At 45.8% G+C, this 17,739-nt stretch overlaps 1 protein-coding gene across 2 annotated transcripts in view; it reads left to right on the forward strand.

Moving 5' to 3' along the window:
* LOC115366116 (transcription factor COE3) overlaps positions 1–17,739 on the forward strand; it is a 168,123-nt gene that overhangs the window by 35,511 nt on the left and 114,873 nt on the right. For both annotated transcript variants that reach the window (XM_030061373.1, XM_030061374.1), the window contains exon 6: positions 1,864–1,932. In XM_030061373.1, coding sequence (XP_029917233.1) covers positions 1,864–1,932 — 69 coding nt within the window. The remainder of the gene's footprint in view (positions 1–1,863; positions 1,933–17,739) is intronic.

Genomic DNA, 17,739 nt, shown 5'->3' on the forward strand with positions numbered 1-17,739 from the left:
CGTCAAAAGATTATAGGCAGAAAATGAGATCTTATGTCGAGATGATGTTATCGTTATTAATGACAGATAATCCGGTGCAGTCAGATCTGCTGATAGAGCGCTTTAAGTGGAATTTGCATTTCAAAAGGCGACGGCGCAGACTGATGTTTGGTTTTATAAATTCATTTGGTTCGGACATGAGGAATGTGATGTTTCCTCTGCGGCTCGGCACACGTTTTTTTTTTAATTTTTTTTTTTTTTAATCTCAGGCTGGTTCTCGTGGTTGAGGCTCGGCTCCTCACACACCAACACACTGAGCTGACGGATATTAATGTGCTGCGTTTAGCCGGCTGCTGTTCAACACGCCCGCCTGACTCCGTCCCCCCCGGCTGACCCCGAACACAAACCCAACGCCCCTCCTGCACGCATGCCACCACACCAGCTGGACTCAGCCGGGACAGCTGATTGGCTGGGTGGACTTCTGGCTGGTTGGGTCGGAGTTGGGTCAGCTGACTGGTTTACTAGCTGGCTTCCTGATTGGCTGGTTGGCTGTTTCGCTGCTGACCCGCCTGGTTGGCCGGTTGTTGACTTGTTTACTAAATGTTTGACCGGCTGGTTTACTCTCTGGCTCACTGATTGGCTAGTTGTGTTTTTTTTTTTTTTTAGCTGGATGGGTAGTTGATTGGCTAATTGACTGGTTGTTTGGTTTGCTGATTTATTTCCTGGCTGGCTGGCTGGCTGGTTGCTTGGTTGGTTTACTAGATTGCTTGTAATCAGCTGGTTGGCTGGTTGACTGGCTGGTTGGCTAGTCAGGTGGTTGGATGGCTAATTGGCTGGCTGGCTATATCTTATCACTTATTTACTGGCTGGTTACCTGCTGGTTGGCTGGTTGACTGGCTAGTTAGGTGCTTGGCTGACTTACTGGCTGACTGTGTCTATCACTGGTTGACCAGTTTACTAACTAGTTGGCTAATCGACTGGACGGCTGATTAGTTGTAAGGCTGGCTGGTTGGCTGGTGAGTTGACTGATGTTTGTCTAGTCATTTAACTGATTGGCTCATTAGTTAGTGATTAGCTAATCAATCGAGTGGCTGATTGGTTATCAGACTGAACTGGTTGGTTGACTGGTGATTTGTGTTTTGTTTTGTTTTTTGCTGGCTGGCTGTTTATTTCACTGGCACGCTGTTTGGCTAGTGGACTGGCTGATTGGCCAGTGGGCTGACTGGCTGGTTGTCAGGGCGATGGCAGCGGGGGTCATCGGGGGTGGGGGGGTGAGGGGGGGTGAGGGGGGGGTGAGGGGGGGTGAGGGGGGGGGTCTGTGGCAGCGCTGCCATCTCTGGTTTTCCGCCAACAGTCAGTGACCTTGGCCTGGACCCGCCCAGCTGGACACGGTGTGTGTGTGTGTGTGTGTGTGTGTGTGTGTGTGTGTGTGTGTGTGTGTGTTGGGTCGGGGGAGCTGGCACGGGGCTCGGCGGGCTGGCAGGCAGGACAGCAGCCGCTAATTGTACCATGGCAGCTTCCTCTGTGGCGGAGGAAGAGTTAAACCGTCACCGCGGCGCCTCCTTCAGGAGTCTGACTCAACATGAAATGAGACACAACCTGAACAGGTGGTCGTTCTTTAGGGCCGCACGTGCACTTAAAATGTTAAAATCCAATCAATCACTCTATTTTTTTTTTTTTTTTAATTCATATTTTAGTTTTATTTGCTGCATCCTGTTGCCATGTGTGGCTGCTCTCTCACAGGTCAATAAGTTTGATCTTGTCGGAGCGATAAAGAGTTTTGATTCCTCTTGAGTTGAGAAAATGTCAAAAGTGTGTATGTACAGCAGGTCATGCTCACTGTGTGTGTGTGTGTGTGTGTGTGTGTGTGTGTTTCTCGTGCAGCCGGTGTTGCGACAAGAAGAGCTGCGGAAATCGCAACGAGACGCCGTCCGACCCCGTCATCATCGACAGGTAGGAACTCTCCTGGTTATAACCCACTGTCGCTCTATCACCATCTCTCTCTCTCTCTCTCTCTCTCTGACCGGCTATCTCTGTCTGCCTTTATCTCTGTGTCACTGTCACACACACACACAGACACACATGCACTACACACACTCACCGCTCTCTGTGTGGAAGCAAACAGGCTTCAGGTTTCAGGCCTGGGTCTCGGTGCAGGACTCGGGTTTGACATCAGGTGGAGTCTCTGGGAGTTTTTTCTCGCTGTAACCTGATCGCACATTTTTCTGGATGAGCTGTCAGAAGAGAGCGAGCGGAGCTTCAACAGAAACACAAACTGAACGGCGGGGCGGGCGTCTCGGCAGCGCTGAGGCCGAGAGCCCGGAGAGCAGAGACGTTTTGGGCAGATTTTACAGGCAGGACAGTTTTTGGAAATGTGTTTCATGACAGCGAGCAAACAGACAGTCTGCAGATTTAAAGGTTCGGTGTGTGATATGTTTGCATCGCTGAAGGATCATGTTTATCATAAGAGGTTGTGGACGGCCATGAGTGAATGCACCGCAGTGATCTCTGTTGTTTGAAGGCTTCTGTCACTCAGGTGGTATTCCCGCTGTAAAAATTGATAACGCATTAAAAATAAATGAAGAATCGGTGTTAAAACTCATGCAGAATTCAGGAGCGTGGATTAAAATACATGAAATGTCTCGGTTGGTGCTCCGTGGCAGGCGTTACCTTGATGGGAAGCAGCAATAACTATCAAACCGCCTGTTTTTTTAATGCACTTTGGTAGGAGGCTGTCTGAACGGGTTACCCGGCCAGTAAACTTATTATTTCTTCACCAAAACGATGAACTCTGACGACAAAGTGATAATAACAGTAACTGGCTCTTGCTCCTCTCGGCCTCTCGACTTTGTTTTGATTGTTGAGTGATGAACAGAGGCCGAATAATAATTTATTTAAAAGCAATAATTTTACACACGGCTTGTTCCTGTCCTTAAAAGTATGACATTACCTCAGTTATTACTTTCCCAGAAAAGTAATTAGTTGTCGCATTATTTTCATATGACATCTCAAAACAGTTTTTTTTTTTTTTTTTTTTACTTGTATTCAATCTTTCAAATCTTCAACATTGAATCTTTAAATTAAAGTTTTTTTTTTTTATTCTTTTTTCCACTTGCATGTTCTGTGTCACTGAACCGAAGACCAAAACAGTTTTTAAGGTTTTTTTTTTTTTTTTTGAGAAGCCTGTGGCGTTAAAATGAATCTCCTTGGCTGTATTTAATTCAATTTATTTCAATTTTATTTATTTGTATAGCCCAGAATAAACAAATTACAAATTTGCCGCGTCGTTGGCTCGTTCATGTTCGCTCTGCTGTGATTCTGGTATTTCCCGCGTGACCTGAAGGCAGCGTAAGACGAGGCGAGTGATAACGAGATTAACGAAGCAACGAGCTGCCACTCAAGTGATCAGTGACATTGGAACGTCACTCTGTCACAGGAAATTATTAATTTTTTGTAGAAAATAAGAAGCGATCGTTCCCTCATTTATTTTTGATCAATGCCATCGGCTCATAAAAAACATGACCTGAGACCGACGGCACCATCCAATATTAACAACTTATTATTATTAGATAATTATTATTAATATTAACCATAATATCCAATAAATCTCACATCCAGATGAGAGTCACGCGCCGCTCCGTCCTCCGTCTCTAATCCCTCCGCCCGCCGTGTCCTTGGCGCCGGTGGCTGTCCGTCACAACGCCCGCCTGTGATTGGTCGGGTCGCGTCGGTGGGAGCCAATGACCTTCGAGGAGGTCGGGGGGGTCGTTAGCGACTCCGTGTTGGCTCGTTAGAGAGGCCTTGGACGGTGGCCAGGGGATGAGACACTGAACACCCCCTCCCCACCCCACCCCACCTTTACACACACACACACACACACACACACACACACACAAAGATACACACAAACATGGATACGGGGATACTTATATACACACTTGCACACACACTCGCTCACTCATAAATACACACACTTGCATTTATACACACAGACAGAAGAACACACACCTGAATACCCACACAAGTCATAGAAATACACACACACACACACACACACACAGACACGTGTTAACACAAAACACACTCCCTCCTAATCCCGTTCAGTTGTTTATAGCGCTACATTTTTCGCGACATGCACACACACATGTATGTCCATACATTGCACCCCCTCCCACACACACACACACACACACACACACACACACACACACACACACACACACACACACGGTCTGTCCTCTCACCTCTCTGTGTGTGTTTGATAGGTGTTAGAGGTTTTGTCACCTCTCTGTGTGTTCTATCACACATGAGATGGCCTCCATATATCAGACCCCCCCCCTCCACACACACACACACACACACACACACCCCCACCTGGCACATCCACAAGGCATTCTGGGTAGTGGTGGTCAGAGTCGTCACCCAGAAGGTTTCAGTTTTCTGTTGGGAACTTTCTTCGTCTGCGGCGGCGTCTCCGTCCGAGCTTCATTCAAACCCCCCAAAAAACTTAGAAGCATTCATGGTGTCAGCTTCATACAGAGCTACACCCCCTGTATGAAAGCTGCTACAGAAATAAAGTTCATAATTAAATGTATGACTGTGACGGTAATGAGCAGGTCAGTTATGGCAACTTACAGCAGCAAAAGTGACAGGAAACTGAAAAAAAAAAAAAAAAAAATGGCTTAAATATTCAGAACCCAACCTAGTCAAGTCAAATGAAGTCAGTTTATTTATGTATGTCAGACAGATAAAACTTTAAAGGAAAATTAAAACAAGTTAAAACAAATTGCTATGTTAAAGCTGAAGCAAGTTGCACAACAAAATAATGGAACAAAATAAAAGAAGTTAAAAAACAAATTTAGCCGTAAACACTGAGGTTAAAACGAAATCGGTGATAAACTCAAGTTTGTTTTAGGCCACTGGAGCAGATTAATGAAAATCCTTAATTCTGAATACAGTGATAAAGTAGAAAATCTATCTAAGCCTGGGACTAAATAAACTTAAATAAAACAAAATGCAGTAAACGGTATAGAGCACGCTCATATTTTCCAAATTAGTTAATTTTGCTGCTGCGGTCAACAAATCCACTAAATATCATATAATACTGTTGTGTTTAAACGCCCGTGAGAGGCTTTCACCAGCACTTAACAGGGCTTATAATTTCTGTCAAATTCTGGATTACATGTGTTTACTCATCGCCACGTAGAGCGGCTCTCTGATCTGAGTTGCCATGGAAACAGAAAGATGTTTTCTATAATCAGGGATTAAGGGATTAAGAGAAAGCTGGTTAGAACAGGTGGATTTCAGCTGGAGAAACCCGGACTCACGCTCCTGAGACGGCTTTTTTTTTTTTTTTTTTTTACGTGTGAGCATGTGCAGGAAAAGAGAGCGGACAGGAGTCAGAGCCGGGGGGCGGAGCTTGGCTGTGGCGCTGCTGTCGCCATGGTAACATTACAGAAAATGGGAGTTATCAGGGAGTGCAGGTGTACTGGGGTTCTGCTAACTGGTGGTTTTCCTGCTGGACGCCGGTTAGACTCACAACTCTCTGGCTTCTGGTCGCCATGGAAACGTAGTAAATAAAACTGAATCATTTCAACACAGTTTGTTTGTTTTGTGCTCAAACACACGGCCAGGTAAGACCCAAAATATCTCTGCCCCCTTTCCTTCCTGCTGCACCTGTGGAGCTGCAGAGTGATGTCACACCTGAGAGGAAGACTCGTGTGTGTGGAGCCAAACAGAAATAGGCTTGTTTTTGTGCTCAGGTGTGTGTGCTGCTGTGTGAGTGTGTGCCGTGTGTGTGTGTGTGTGTGCTGCTGTGTGAGTGTGTGCTGTTTGTGTGTGTGTGTCACTGCAGTCAGTTTGATTAACTGCAGCGAGACGTGAACTCACAACACTAACCGCTTTACAGTGACGACTGATAGACATGATTTGCATGATGGGTCACTAAAGGACACACACACACACACACACACACACACACACACACACACACACAACCATAAACACACAAGCAGAAAACATTCATACACTAACCTGCCCCATTTTGATTTATATGCTATGTTTAGTGTGTGTGTGTGTGTGTGTGTGTGTGTGTGTGTGTGTGTGTGTGTGTGTGTGTGTGTGTGTGTGTGTGTGTGGTCGCAGTGATAAATCCTGCATCTCTTAATAGGCCGCTAAAATGCAGCGATGCGACTTGAGCTGCAGTAAATCAACATCTGAGGCTGGACACGAGTGTGTGTGCATGTGTATGTGTGTGTTTAGATGTGTGCATGTGTGTGTTTAGGTGTGTGTGTGTTTAGCTATGTGTCTGTGTGTGTGTGTGTTGGGACGGGCTGTGAATGAAAAAGGCAGAAAAAAAGAATGGGTGATCAAAACTCCACCTTCAAACTGGTGTGTGTGTGTGTGTGTGTGTGTGTGAATGTGCATGTGTGTGTGTGTGTGTGTGTGTGTACATGAATGAATATGTAAATGTGCTTGTGTGTGTATGCATAAGTGTATGTGCATATTTCTGAGTCTGTTTTGTCTAGATCTATGTTACAGTGTCACATAGAGTCGGTTTCCTCTAGATCAGCTAAACGTTGCCGGTTTTCAAAGTGGGGTCCGGGGACGCCCAGGGGTCGTGGCGGGTCGTCCAGGGGGTCGTCCCGGCTGCAGGTCTCAGAGCGCTGCAGACCAGACGGCTCGAGGTTTTGTTGCCTGAACGCTGATGTTGTGCAGATGATTTTTTTTTTTTTTTGGTCTGGCGGTGATGATTTTATGAAGTGTGTCTGCTCCGTGCTCCGGCGGCTGCTCGGCCTCATCCTGCGGTTATGAGCTGTGATGATCCGACGCAGCCAGCAGAAACACTTCAGCAGCTTGAAACACACAACCCTTCGAACCCGGAGCAAATTCACTTGACTTCACTCAAAGACTTTGTATTAAATTACAAGAAAATGACAGGAGAAGTACCACAGAAGTACCTCAAATTTTGCAGAAAAAAAAAAAATCAGCAAAAAACTGTCACAAAATGGCCAATAAAATAACCAAATAAATAAATAAATAAATTAATTAATTAAAATAAAATAAAATAAAAATTGAAGAAAATTAAAATCAATAAATAAATAAAAATTGAAGAAAATTAAAATAAATAAATAAATAAAAATAAATAAAATCAAACAAACAAGCTGAAAATTGGGAGAAAAAAGAACCAAATTTAACATAAAAATTGATTTATAATGATGATAATTATAGACTTGAAAATGACATACAAATGACCCAAAAATGGTGATTGTAATTGACAAAAATAAGCACTAAGTCATAAAGTAAGTCTTTTTGAAACATTAGATAATTTTCTGCCAGGTGTGGTTACCTGGATGAGTCTGATTCTGAATCTGAATCTGAATCTCCTCACTGACTGTCGTTTGTGTCGCTCACGTCGCTAACAGGCCCTCGCTGCTCTGTGGGAGTGTGTGTGTGTGTGTGTGTAAAGTGTAAAGTGTAGGCGAGGGGTGTAGCTGGGGGTGTAAATGCGAGGCGATGTTCCTCTCAGAGGTCGGACCGTCCAATCCGGCGCGGCGTTTTGTTTCTCCGGTCGTCGGTTAATGGCTGAAATGTGCCGAGGCAGCAGGAAGCGCCGCTGACGGATCGTCGTCATCACGCGCTAATATTGCAATTAGATGGGTGGCCAAGTCGCCCGGGCGGGGCAATAAATCGCCAGAGAGTGTCACGGCGTGCGGGGGTGCGGGAGTGTGGGGGGCGAGCGCTAATTACCCAGAACACACCTCTCCACCCCTCGCCCCCCCCCCACACCTCCGCCTCCTCTGCTATCTGACCATCAACCTCCTGCTTTAATGGTCAGGCCTTACATAGGAGTCATGAACCCTGCAGCACACACACACACACACACACACACACACACACACACACACACACACACACACACACACACCACTTGTTCCTCTAACAGCATTTGTAGCTTTGATGTCATCTGTAGAGAGGGGAAGTGGAAAGATGGAGAGCAACCTCTGACCCCGGCACACACACACACACACACACACACACACACGCCTTTCAGGAGACTCCGCCTCCAGGTCATCTCTGTAGAAAAGAAATGGAGATGAATAAAACAGGGTAACAAATGAAAGTTCTTCAGGTTCTTTGTGCTTTCAGATGGAGATCCATTCATTTTTAGATGTTTCATCTGAATTATGGACACATTTTTTTTTTTTTTTTTCCACTCGTGCTGATAAATCCTGTGTGAGCGATGCTGAAAAGCTGTTTCTGAAGCTGTGGTGAAAACATGGCTCCGCTGGTCGAGACCCCACGCAGTGAACCTGCACTGCTGTGGGTTTAAAATCCCCCCAAAACATCCTCAGAGAAAGTCCATATACATGATGGGAAGTTATTATGAAGAACCATTCCTGCATCATAAAGTCATGGCAGTGTGTGACGGAGCAGAGGGCGAAGCTCGGGCTCGTTAAACGCAGCCGAGTTTGGAGCTTTAAGGGAAAGGGAAACGCTTTTTATTTTCATAGCTGTTTTTATATGCTGAAGTTTTTTCACAATTAATCATCATTTGCAAAGAAACTCCTGCACAATGTCTTGTTCTTGCAATTAAGATGTTTTATGTTCCCGGGGGAGTTGCATAGCCAAAATGCCACGGAGGCTGCAGCAGCAGAGCTCAGCTGGGAAACACACAGCCGGGCAGCAGCAGCCGGGCAGCAGCAGCCGGGCAGCAGCAGCCGGGCAGCAGCAGCCGGGCAGCAGCAGCCGGGCAGCAGCAGCCGGGCAGCAGCAGCCGGGCAGCAGCCGGGCTCGCTCTAACTCAAGCTGGGAACAAACAACACAACACAGGCTGCATCTATCTCTGCATTTAAACAACAGACACTTCACCTACCTGATACGAAAAATACTCTGCATCCTCTGTATCCTCTGTAGTAATACCTGTAATAACTGTATCCTCTGTAGTAATACCTGTAATAACTGTATACTCTGCAGTGAGGGCTGGAGGAGGTCAGGTGGGCACTGGGGGGCAAGAGCATGGAGAGATTTGTAGACGAGGAGGAGGATTTTGTTGGAGACTTGACCTGGACCCAGAGCAGGTGGGGGTCCCAGGTACCCAGCAAAGCCCTGGACAGGCTTTGGGTACCTGGGACTGCGACAGTCCAGACGGGAGGTGATGGAGACGTGAGCGAGGGTCTGAGAGTGAAGGCAGGGATGTTTCTGAGGCCGTTAAAGCAGATTTGGTGATGGATTGGATGTGAGACCGGAATGAGACGGAGCAGTCCAGGATGACGCCCAGGTCGTGGACCTCTGGGAAGCGAGCAGATGGGAAAACCGTCCACGTCGAGGCGGAGATCTCCACCCTTTCCAGAGCCCGGCGCCCTGGGAGCCACAGCCATGAGCTCTGCTCCGTCGCTGTTCAGACTCCAGATGAAACTTTGGCTGCGTCTGAAATTCCATACTAACATGCTATTTAGTGCACAAAAAAAAAAAAAAACACACACGAGAGACTTTTCAGTGCAAGTTTGAATCCAACAGCATGTGAACTGGATACTGTGTACAGTGAAATATGACCGTAGGCGAACCGTGATATTACACGTGAGCCACATGCTACAGGCCGTGTTGGCACCGTGTGATTTTCATCTTACTGTAATCTGAGGATTAATTTAACGTGTTCGCTCGCATTCTCCAACAACCTCTGTCCTCCAAAAACTCCAAAAAGAGCTTCATCACATTGAATACACTTGAATTTCAGATCTAATTAATTACTTAAATTCATTCTCTGCAGCCTTTCCTGAATCTTAGCCATAATCTACGTACACATAACCCTAACCCTTAATGAGACGGGGTAGGTGTGAGGTAGGGAGTGTGTTGTTTCCTGACGTAACCTCAACCAATAAGCCAAAAGGAACATGCTGAATGGAAATGGAAAATCGATGCAGCCTAAAAACCGCTGCACTACATTTTACATTCTCAGATGGCAAAAACATCCGTGTGTTTGCTTTTTCATGTTGACAAAAAGCTCCAGTGTGGATTTTTTTTTTTTTAAGAGATAAATAAAGTTGTGTTTAAAAAAAAAAAAAAAAAGAAAAAGAAAGAAAGAAAGGAGAAGAAACATCTCTGTGTGGATGTGGCCTCAGAGGGTCTGATTCACACTGCACACGTCACGCTGTGTGTCATGTACTATCTCTGTGTGTGTGTGTGTGTGTGTGTGTGTGTGTGTGTGTGGAGGAGATTGGACTGAGGGACTCGGGACGGGTTAACTCCATGGGTGTGTTTGTGTGTGTGTGTGTGTGTGTGTGTGTGTGTGTGGAGGGGGTTATCTGCCCCTCTGGACCCTTCCCAGCAATCGTAGCCTATTGATCGGGCGAGCGAGGCCCATCGGAGCCGACCAGATTAAGAGTATAGATTTACAATAAAAGCAGGACATTACTGGGCAGCCGGGCTAAAATTGAAAGGAGGGAGAGAGCGATGAAGAGGAGGAGATGAGTCGGGGGGGTGGAGGGGTGGAGGGGTGGTTGTGGTGATGGTGGGGGGGTCGCCGTGAGGAGGGCCCGCAGGTTGCCACAAGGTTTTATGGGTAATTTGGCGCGGGGTTGCGTGCGGGGATCGGGGTGACGGTGGCGACAGTGGAGGCCAAGTGCCGCTACACGAGTTCAGCTGCAGTTTTATGTGTGTTTCTGATAGAGGGGGGGTTGGGGGGGGGGGCAATGTGTTAATGGGGTTTTATGACGCCGACATGGACGGGTGGCTTGCGGCGGCAATGCATCATGGGTAGTGTGTGACTGGGCTTCATTGATTGGGATCCTGATTGTCAGCTGCTGATCGGCCCCTCGTCACTTCAGCGCCTTGATTTACTTCATTTGTTTTGATTGATGCCACTTTTTTTGATAGAAAATATTCATGTGATCACAATGTGTCTAAATAAATGTTGAATGAATGAACTGAACAGAAAGGCCATTTTCAAAAAAAAAAAAAACAAAAAAAAAACAGTAATCAGAGATTCACCAAATACTTAGTACTTAATAATAGATAGATAGATAGATATGCTTTATTCCAGACTCAAGGTCCATACAAAAAAATTAAATTAAAAATTAAAATTAAAATTAAAATTAAAATTAAAATTAAAATTAAAATTAAAATAATAATAATAATAATAATATTTTTTAGATTTTTTTTCCTTTCCTAAATCCTTGAATTTGTTCATTTTATTTTTCACATCTATTTCTTTTATTAGAAGCTTTATTTAAAAAAAAAAAAAAAAAAAAAACATAGAGAGCCAGTCTGTCAATCAAAATCAATAAAAAGCAAACTTGTGTGTAAAAATGTAAAATGATCCACATATTTCAGAAATGTGATCATTTCATGCCAGTGAAGCATTATAGTCTCATATTTGTATTGATTTTTATATTGATATTGCTCTTCCCATGACAAACCATTGTAGTATTGATCACTTCTGCTATCAATCTGTAATCAATCAGGCTATCAGATTACCACGTCAGCCTGATGCTGAAACGTGACGTCACGTGTGTTTTGGGGCATGTGATGAGGATGTTGGGGTTAGAGGTGTGTGTGTGTGTGTGTGTGTGTGTGTGTGTGTGTGTTTAGGGGGGCTGTGGTTTGAGGCTGTAAAATATGGATGGCGGCTGGTTGGACGCTTCAGCAGGTGGCCTGGTCTTCAGCCTGAATTATTCACCAAGAAAACACACACACACACACACACACACACACACACACACAGGTTTCTAACATAGAGAGAGAGGAAGACAAAGACTGGAGCCGTGTTTACTTCCATTCTCTTCAACAGCAGCCGATTGAAAAGCAGCTTCACAACCAAACTCTAAATTTTAAACTTTAAAATTAGATTCACATTCAGACAGAGAGGGAGAGAGAGAGAGAGAGAGAGAGAGAGAGAGAGAGAGAGAGAGAGAGAGAGAGAGAGGGGGTCTTTTTCAGTCTGTTTTTAGATTTGTGTTTAGTTTATGTGACCGCGAGTAACAGGAATAGCACAGAGGACAAGAGGGATGGCTGACACTGTGTGTGTGTGTGTGTGTGTGTGTGTGTGTGTGTGTGTGTGTGTGTGTGTGTGTGTGTGTGTGTGTGTTTACAGTGCTGTGATCAGATCCCATGACTTCCTGCCGTCTGTTTTTCCAGCAGCAGCCTCCAGAATAACAAACAGCACGACACTCAGCCGAGTTTTAACACCGATAACCAGTCAACTATTGATTATTGCATTCACACACACACACACACACACACACACACACACACACATGCCAGTGCACCCACTGAAACACACTCGCACACTCACCCCCCCCAAAAACTTCCTCACACACCAATGGACCTAAACACTAATAACCCGAACTTTAAACTTTAAAACTAATTTTATTTATTGTTACATTATTCGCTTAGATACATTTCCTTCCACACACACACACACACACACACACATACACACACACCATCTTATCAAATGCAACAATGCAAGCCTCCCCTCTGACACACACACACACACACACACTCACACCATATTCACACAAATAAAACTGATTATTGATTACATCACTTATTTGTGCGTAATAAAAAATGTGAGAAGCCAAGTTGTTTCCCAACAGTGCACATGCATGTGTGTGTGTGCGTGTGTGTGTGTGTGTATGTGTATGTGAGTGTGTGTGTGTGTGTGTGTGTGTGCACCAGCCAGATGACCTTGAGGTCTGAGGTTGAGCAGGGAAGTATCAGCGCTGGTGTTTGTGGTTCAGCCCTCTCTGCTTACAGTGGGGTATCTGTTCCACACACACACACACACACACACACACACACACACACACACACACACACAGCGTGCACCAGCAGTGAGCCCATCCAGCCTGTAATCTTCACTTCTTCATGAGTCACCTTGTGTTTTTCGTCCAGCAGACTGAACCCTTTCCAAAAATTTTAAATCTCGCCGTTATCGAAACCTGCTCAACGTTTTTCTGTCCGTCCGGGAAAAAAAACCAAAAAAAAACAACCTGCCGGCTGTTTGTGAGGCGGCCGCCGCTTCGAGCCGCTCCTCCTCTCCCGCCTGTGAGGCTGCAGAGCCGCCGGCCGCCGGCCGCGCTCCTCAGAAACGTTTTCTGTCTCTGGCTTGTCTGAACGTCATCAGGTCCAACGTCACAGCTGATTACATTTGTTAAAGTTTATCAAGACTTTTTGGATGAATTTGAACAGAAATCTTGCTTTATGATGGAAAATAATTTTAAAAAATAACAGAAGAGCTGCTGGGCTTTCAGTTTTTGGTTTTAGGTTTGGTCCAAATCATCAGCAGCAAAATTCACCTTGAACATGTTGTAAAGTTTATTTAAATTTAAGTTTATTTAATGTAAAATGTATTTAAATATATTTGTTTTATTTTATTTACTGTGTTTATATGTTTATTTATAATTATTATTATTTTTTTTATCATTTTATTTTGTTTTACTCAGCCATGAGCACCCAGTATTTGCTTTTCTTTTGTGAACGAGACTTAAATTGCTAAACCAAAACTCTTGAGGTTAAAATCCACCATTTTTTTTTGGATTGCCTGACCTCGACCACGGCTGTTTTACCTGCCTCACATCAGTCGACAGGTAAGCCAGCTGGCCGTGTTCAGGTTGGACGGCGGCGTGCGGTGAGAATCCGAGGCAACGTGGTGGCGCTGCCGACCCTCGTTCGTCTGAAATAAAAACCCAACTCTCCAACGTGAGATTGTTCGGCTCCGTCTCGGGTTTCTAGAACGTCGGGGCTACAGATTTAGCTTGAAAGCGCCTCCAGACTCCGACAGTGTCTGTGTTTGTCTCTCCAGAGAGAGGACCAGGGGTTTAACTACCTGTCCCTGTTCTCCCTCAGCGCCCTTCCAGGACACTCTGGGTAATTTGGGTAATTTCAGTCTCAGCCTCAGTCTCCATCTGTGCTACTTTCTCTTCGGGTTCCTCCAGAGAGGAGCGTCAGCTTTACCTCTCCATGTGTCCTCCAGACAACTTTTTTCAGCCTCCCAGATCCTCCCATCTGTGATGAGATCTGCTCTGGTTCCTCCAGAGAAGTGGGTTAGCCTCTTTTGGGGCTAGATGGGTACCTGGCCCAGCGTCCCTTACCTGCCCCACCCCTCCCAGCCTGTGGTAGGACTGTACACGTCAGTGTTTGCACCTCCAGAGAGGGAGGTGGGGTTTAACTACTTCTCCCCGTATCTCTCAGACACATTCGAAGACCTCAAACCTCCAGTGGGCAGGTTGGGTAACTTTCTGAGGGGGGCTTTAGGTTCCTCTCCATGTGTCCCATAACACCACGCCCCAATCCCAGCCTCCCAGCATCTCCAGCCTGGGGTAAAATTTTTACCTCCAGAGAGGGGAACTACCTGGCCCTGCATCCCTAACTTCCCTGCATCCTGAGCCCTCTGGAGAAGTGGGTTTGGTTCCTGCATGTGGGCGGGTGAGGTAGGTGGGTATGTAGGTACCTCCTCATATGTCCCATAGGCCCCCTCCCTACCTCCCAGCATTCCCAACCCTGTGTTAGCATTTATCCGGGTTCCTCCAGAGAGGGGAAGGGCTGTATACCCAGCTGACCCTGCGTCCCTGAGCCGTGTCCCAGGACGTCCAGCCTCTGGTTCAGGAACCTCCAGAGAGGTGGGGTACCTTCCTGCAGGGGTAGGCTGGGGTGGGAGGGTTTAACGGTGTTTAGGCGTGTGTCCCATGTCGCCCGGCTCTCCCAGACTGGGGTAGCGTCAGTGTTATTGCCTCCAGAGAAGGGAAGCAAGGATTTGTACCTCCAGAGATGTAAGTTTCCTGCAAAATCTCTGCTAATATCCATCTGAGACCTCCGGAGAAGAGGGTTTATTTTCTACGAGTGGGCGGGGCAGGCAGGTGGGTGGCTAGGTGCCTCCTAATGTGTCCCCTAGGCCCCCTACCTCCTTACCAAACCCGTGTTAGCATCTATCCAGGTTCCTCTGGAGAGGGAGGGGGGGGGTTTACCCAGCTGACCCTGCTTTCCCTGGACTCTCATCCCAGGACGTCCAGCCTCTGGTACAGGAGCCGTCAGAGGGGTGGGGCAAGGGGAATAATGCTTCATATTAAGGTCCTTGTAATAAGTGTTAATTAATAGATAATAAGGGCCTTGTAAGTCCTTTATAAGATGCTTATTAACATTAGTAAGTGTTAATAAAACTAAGTGTATTAACAACAGCATTATAAACACGTTTATTCTTTGACACTTTATAAACTGCTAATGGATGTTAAGAAAAGCTTCAAAGTTTCTTATATTTAGTTATAACAATATTACAAACTAATTTATTGAGTTTAGCTATTTTACCCATTATGTCATTGTCAAACCATTGCTAAGCTTTTTCATTGCTGTTTTATTAAGGTCAAACAAATACTTGTTTTTTTTTTGATGAAAATCAAGTTTTTAGCTTTGCTTGCATGTCCATGTGGTGTTTTTCATAGCACTCCATACTGTATTATCAAATATGATAGAAAGTTATGAGCTGGTGTGTAATAAAACAGTTATCACATTACCAGGTTGTCAAATACAGTCACATCCCTCTGTGTCTGAGGGTTAACCAAACACACTGCTCATTCCAGATGTGGCAGCTGCAAACCGCATGGTTAGTTATGAAGAAGTTAAGTATGAATAAGTGCATAATAAAGGATTTCTTAACCTTAATAAACTTGCTCTCACTTTAGAGCCAGTAACTACAAAACATGTTTAAAGCATTGTCCTTATAAACGTGTTGATGTGTTAATCATGCTATTATCCATGCACATATACAGCCTTTTTAATAATTATTAATGTTAATAAGCATCTTATACAGGATTTATAAGGGCCTTATTACCTATTACCTAACATTTATTACATGGCTGTTAATATAAAGTGTTACTGTGCCTAATATCAGCCTGGGACCTCACACACCTGAGAGAGGTGTGGTGCTGGTGGGTGGAGCAGGCAGGTACCTCTGTGTTATAAGCCCCTCCCCCTGCACTCATGTGTGGCAGCACCTCTGTAAGTGAAACACACCCGGCTGTCCCGGCCTCCCTCAGCCCCGTCCCAGGACGTCCAGCCTCTGGTTGGGTAGGAGCCTCCGGAGAGGAGGTGTAGCCCCTGGCAGAGGTGAGGTGGGATGAACCGGAGGGGGGGTGTTTGAGGCGTTCAGGGACATGCCCCGTGTTGCCTGGGCCTCCCAGCCTGTGGGTGTATGTGTGTTATTGCCTCCAGAGAAGGTAAGGCAGGATCTGTCCCGTGGGATCCGAGTGTCCTTGTTGAGTTTGTGGGCGGGACATGGGGGTAGGGAGTTTGGGGGTGGGTTACCTGCCCCTGCATTCCCTAGCGAATACCCCTCCCACCCTCTCCAACCTGCTCTCTGCCTGTATTTATCTGTCTGGGGTTTACAGTCCCTGCATCCCTGGACCCCCCAACTCAGCCTCCAGTTTGTGCTAGGACCTCCAGGGTTTTGGGTTAGCTTCATGGGTGGGTGCGGTGTGTGTGTGGAGCGGGGCGGGGGGGGTTCCTGGCCCTGCATCCCCAAGCTAACCCCCCGCCACCCACCCCCACCCCCACCCCCACCCCCAACCACCTCACATCAGGTAGCATCTATCACACTGCCTCCAGGAGGCCTGCAGTATCTGTTGTACCTCCAGAGATTTGGGCTAGCTTTGCAGATTGTGCGTGTGTGTGCATATATTGGGGGAGGGGGGTACCTGTCCCAGCATCCCTTGCCAAACACACACTCACACACACACACACACACACACACACACACTCACCCCTCCACAGCCTGGTAGTATGTGTCTGGGTGTCTCCATCTGCCTGTAGCGGGCCCTCGGGGCTCAGCCAGTCTGATGTGATCTGGGGAGAAATGTTCAGCGGGCCGGGCTGCCTCCAAAACACATTTCCTACAGCACGGGCGACGATGATGATGATGAAGATGATGATGATGATGATGATGATGAGACTGTAGGGCTGTAGGTTTGATGGAGTACAGGCGAAAGTCCAGCCTTGTTGTGTTTCAGATTGAACCAAACTGAAAAATAAAGTTATGGGCGGGCAGAGGACATGAATAGTAATAAATACTAATAGTAATAAATAGGAATAAAATAATAAATAGATTTTTGTAACGGTGAAACAGGTGCAAAGACACGCTGATGACTCACGTACAGAGAAAGGTACAAACAGGACGTATTAATCACTGCAAAACAAAAGGCTGCACACCTACTGCTTCTACTATTAATACAACTAATACGACTGTTAAAAATAATAATAAACCACTACAGAGAATAAAAAGAAAGTCGGATGTTACGAGCAAATGAGTCAGTAATACATAAAAAAAGAAAGAATAGGAAATGAGAGAACTATTACAGAAAACAACTCGATTAAAAATAGTTTTGGTAAGAAGTGACGGCCGCCCGAACGTTGAGCCTCCAGATTTGACTCGTTCTGTTTATTTTATTCTGAGCAGCGGAAGGATTTCAGCTCTTGATTCTTCTTTATTTGGAAGTGAAACTCCTCACAGAAACATTCGGCATTCTGACAGTCAGTTTTCAGAAGTCTAGTTTTTATTTTCGTTTCAGTTAGTTTTAGTTTAGTTTTAGTTAACTGTAATTACTGCGTTCCTCCGAGGCCCTGAAGGCGGCGTCAGGGCCCGTCGACACCTGAACGCCTCGTCGCCCGGTCGCCTTCTAATCGGATTGAGCCAAAATGGATTTTAATCCAATTGTGATTACATCGCCACCTGCAGGTTCGTTAGCTTGCCTTCGTGTTGACGCCCAGCAG

This window comes from Myripristis murdjan, chromosome 10 (genome assembly GCF_902150065.1).
Source record: "Myripristis murdjan chromosome 10, fMyrMur1.1, whole genome shotgun sequence".
In the NCBI taxonomy this organism is placed as follows: Eukaryota; Metazoa; Chordata; class Actinopteri; order Holocentriformes; family Holocentridae; genus Myripristis; species Myripristis murdjan.